General features: G+C 60.4%; 1 protein-coding gene across 2 annotated transcripts in view; it reads left to right on the plus strand.

The window, feature by feature from the left end:
• The first annotated feature begins 1,722 nt into the window (after positions 1 to 1,722).
• Vstm2b (V-set and transmembrane domain containing 2B) overlaps positions 1,723 to 3,702 on the plus strand; it is a 28,141-nt gene continuing 26,161 nt past the window's right edge. The window contains exons 1-2 of one of the 2 annotated variants that reach the window (XM_031386261.1): positions 1,723 to 2,043; positions 2,591 to 2,775. In XM_031386261.1, coding sequence (XP_031242121.1) covers positions 1,962 to 2,043; positions 2,591 to 2,775 — 267 coding nt within the window. In that variant the 5' untranslated portion in view covers positions 1,723 to 1,961. The remainder of the gene's footprint in view (positions 2,044 to 2,590; positions 2,776 to 3,702) is intronic. The other variant, XM_031386260.1, reaches the window with a different exon arrangement.

Consider the following 3,702-nt stretch of genomic DNA (forward strand, 5'->3'; position numbering starts at 1 on the left):
AATGAAGGGTCTACAAGGCCTCTGCTCACAGAGCTTCAATGAGTGACCAGAGGGGGGAAAATGACCCACTGGCCACATAAGGAAGAGGAGGGGCAGAAGGATGTAGTGCCTGTGGTCCTCACTGGTGAGGGAAAAGCTTACAAAGGGGTACCAGCTTCTTCTCTAATGTCTCCCTGTTGTCTTAGACAAGGCCGACCACTGGAAAATTATTTCCCTTTTGGTCTTCCCTCTTCACTAGCCAGTAGCTCACTGGTAGAGATGCTAGGAGAGTTCCAGCACTCAGGGGAAGTTCACTGGGATGTGCCACCATAACTTAAGATAAAGCCAAGTAATGAGACCAGACCAGACCACTAGCTGGGAAATCCCTTGAGGTAAAGAGAGAGAGACTGAAGAAGAGCTCTAGGGCTCTCCCAAGCCCTTGCGCCTGGACTGAACTCTTTCAATCACCCACACACCCCTTAGGAAGGCAGACTGCATTCTCTAGGTGGCTAAAGACATGACCCATTCTAGGTGAAGGCCAGGGAAGGTTCAGGGACACAGAAGATGCAAGCGTGGGGATGGGCTCTGGACCTTGTGGCTGTGTACTCCACCTTTGCCTGCTTCCACCTTGTGAGGGGGGAGACACCTTTGCTATGGGTACAGAGTGGGAAATGGCCAGGAAGAGCTTGCTTGAAAGGACACTGGGACCAGCTCTCTCTGGGAAGATGGTCCCCACCCAGAAACCTCCGGAGCCCTGAGTCGTGCCAGCGCTCCCCATTTCACCCCACCCGCACCGCCTCTGCTGTCACTCACGGCCACTGCCTGCTGGCTCCCTGGTGCGCTGCGCGCCACAGGCACCTGCTCGCCGGGGCTGGACGCTCAGTTCTTGCTCCCACACTGCGGACTCCTAGTCTTCACTGTCACTTGGCCTTGCTGCTGGCCGGACACAGCACTCCGCCCTTCTTGCATTTCCCTGGAGCCCACCACCCACCATGGCCCGGGTCTGGGCCAAAGAGTGGTGTGGCTCATAGCCCAAACCTGGGTAAGGAGTTGAAGCACTGGGGTCTGCGGAGAGGATGGGGTACACACAGAAATCAGGGTGGAGCAGCTGTCTCGAGAGATGGACACTGGGAAGAAGCCAGGAGTTTGGGTGGGAGGACCCCCTAAGCAAAGCAGACGCGGGGTGGGGTGACGCTGCAGCCAGAGAGATGGTGGTCGCTACGAGTGACCCCGCGGCGGGGACGGAGGGGGAGGTACGACGGGGTAGGGGCGGGGCGGATTCGGAGGGGAGGGCGGGGGTGATGCCGTGGAGGAGGCTGCTCGCCACCCAGCCACTGACCGCCCCCTCCATTCGTCTCCCCTCCCCCCTCTCCCCGCCTCTCTCGGGCTGCGGGTCGGCCACGCCGGACCCGCTCTCCCTGCTCTGCGATACGGTCGGACGCCAGGTCTGCGCGCCGCGGTTGAGCGCCCACTCGCCTTGCGGAGTGAGCGGTGGAGAAACCGGCGGGGGCGGCGGCGGGAGAGCTCCGCGGGAGTCGGAGGAGGTGGCAGTCGGGAGCCCAGCCAGAAGGAGACCAGGAGGCAGACGCTGGTGCCTCTCAGGCGCTCACTCCCTTCTCCAAGGATGGATCCTGGCGCAGTCCGGCGGTTTCCTGGCCCGCCGGCCAGCGACTGAACTGCGGATCTCCATTCTCCTGTGGACCACCGGACTGAAGGCGGTACGGACCGAAGGAGCCTCCTGGAGGGACCTCTTCTCCTGCGTCCCCCGCGTAGCGCCCCCCGCCGGAGCCGCGCCGGGCCAGCCGGCAAGGAAGCCGGGCTGATTGGCGGCCGCCGGCGGCCAGGGGAGGGGGCGCCGTGCGGGGCCATGGCAGGCTCCGAGGCATCCTAGCCGGAGCTCGAGCCGGAGCCGAGCCCAAGCTGCCGCCGCCGCCGCCGCCTCTCCGCGCCGGGCCCCCGCCGCCGCCGCAACCCTGCGGGAGATGGAACAGCGGAACCGGCTCGGCGCCCTCGGATACCTGCTACCTCTGCTACTGCACAGCCTGCTGCTCTTCGTCGCCGACGGTGAGCGCGGGAACTTCGTGGCCGCGATGGGCTCAGGGGACCCTTTCTTTGCTAAGGCCACGGAAGTCTGCCCGTTGGCCACCGCAGAGGAGGAAAGGAAGAGGCAGGCTTTAAGCAATCCGGGTGTGCAACCCAGGCTGGGAGTGGGTAGGAGCACGAGCGCAGAAGAGGGTCGCAGCAGCTGTGGCGTCTGCTTAGGGAGTCCTTCCACCCTGTCCCTCTAAACAGAGGAGGCCTGAAGCAAGCGAGAGTTGGTGCTTCCCAGCCCGACTCCTGTGCTAAGGCCCTACCTCCCCTGCACCCTGCGCGACCTGGAGAGGAGTAGGCTGCAGTAAGTGGCGGGTCCCCATTGTCACCTTTGCAGCTGCTCCCTGAACTTTGCTTGAGCCTCTCGCCCAGGGTCACTTTGTAGCTGGGGACAGGAGTGGGGGTGAGCCCAAGGCCGGATAGCAGAAGACCGACCTCCTCAGTCTTGGGTTGCCCCAAGCCCTCCCAACGCCCCCCCTCCAGCCTATCAGCTGGTCACGCCTCTCTCTCCCGCCCCCAGCTACATTCACCGAAGTCCCCAAAGATGTAACCGTGCGGGAGGGTGACGATATCGAAATGCCCTGCGCGTTCCGAGCCAGCGGAGCCACTTCATACTCGCTGGAGATTCAGTGGTGGTACCTCAAGGAGCCTCCCCGGGAGCTGTTACATGAGCTGGCGCTCAGCGTGCCGGGCGCCCGGAGCAAGGTAATCCGTTGCCCTTCGCTGCACCCGCGCTTACCCGACTTCTTCTAGGGGAAGTGAGGGGTACCTCCACAGGGCGCTGCCCTGTGGCTCAGCCACCTCCAGTCCTCTGTATCTCCACAGCATTGTCAAAGTAAACGGATGCTCTAGATTCTTTACCTCTCTTTCCCCTTCTCGCCTAGCTCCTGAAAACCCACACCTGGTCCAATTTTCCTGCTCCTGCTTGCTAGCTTTGGGACAATACTCTGGCTTGAGAAAAAAAAGATCACTTGGTTCTGACAGACTCTCCTCTGCCACTTTGAGGTCCCAGGGCCAAGGAGTTCAGCTCCTTCAGATTGCATTTACGCGGTAGAGAACAAGGTGCTAGAGCATGGTAGCCAGCAGGTCACCCACCTCTAGCTTCCACAAGGTCTCAGGAACTACCCCACCCTCAGTGGCTGGAAAACTAAACACTCTGACCCATAGCCCACACTATGCAATTATCCACTCACCTACCTACAGTGTCCCCAGAATCCCACACAGTGTTCCTGTTCTCATCCTCCTCTGGCACTGTATACCAGGCCGTCAGGGCCTTCATGATGTTGGACCCTCCATCCAGTGTTCCGTTCCAAATGGAGAATTTAGAGGAAGTGATGAGGTCCCCTTGGCTGTCCAGCATCCCCACTCTCCCAAGCAGACAGGTGTGTTTGGGGCAACCACTCCCCAGACAAATGGTTTTAGCCAGGAAACCTACTTTTCTCTTGACGCACTGCAGGGATCCTAATGTATTTGATGGCCTCCACCATGCCACACCCCAGGCAGTTCAACCTCCAGTCCACCTGCAGCAAGTATCCTTGTCAAAGACAGGTCAGAGGTTACCGTGTACAAAAAAATGACAACACTTAATTTCAAAATCAATCAATCTCTCTCTCTGTCCCTCCCTCCCTCCCT

The sequence above is a fragment of the Mastomys coucha genome, unplaced genomic scaffold (genome assembly GCF_008632895.1).
Source record: "Mastomys coucha isolate ucsf_1 unplaced genomic scaffold, UCSF_Mcou_1 pScaffold21, whole genome shotgun sequence".
NCBI lineage: Eukaryota > Metazoa > Chordata > Mammalia > Rodentia > Muridae > Mastomys > Mastomys coucha.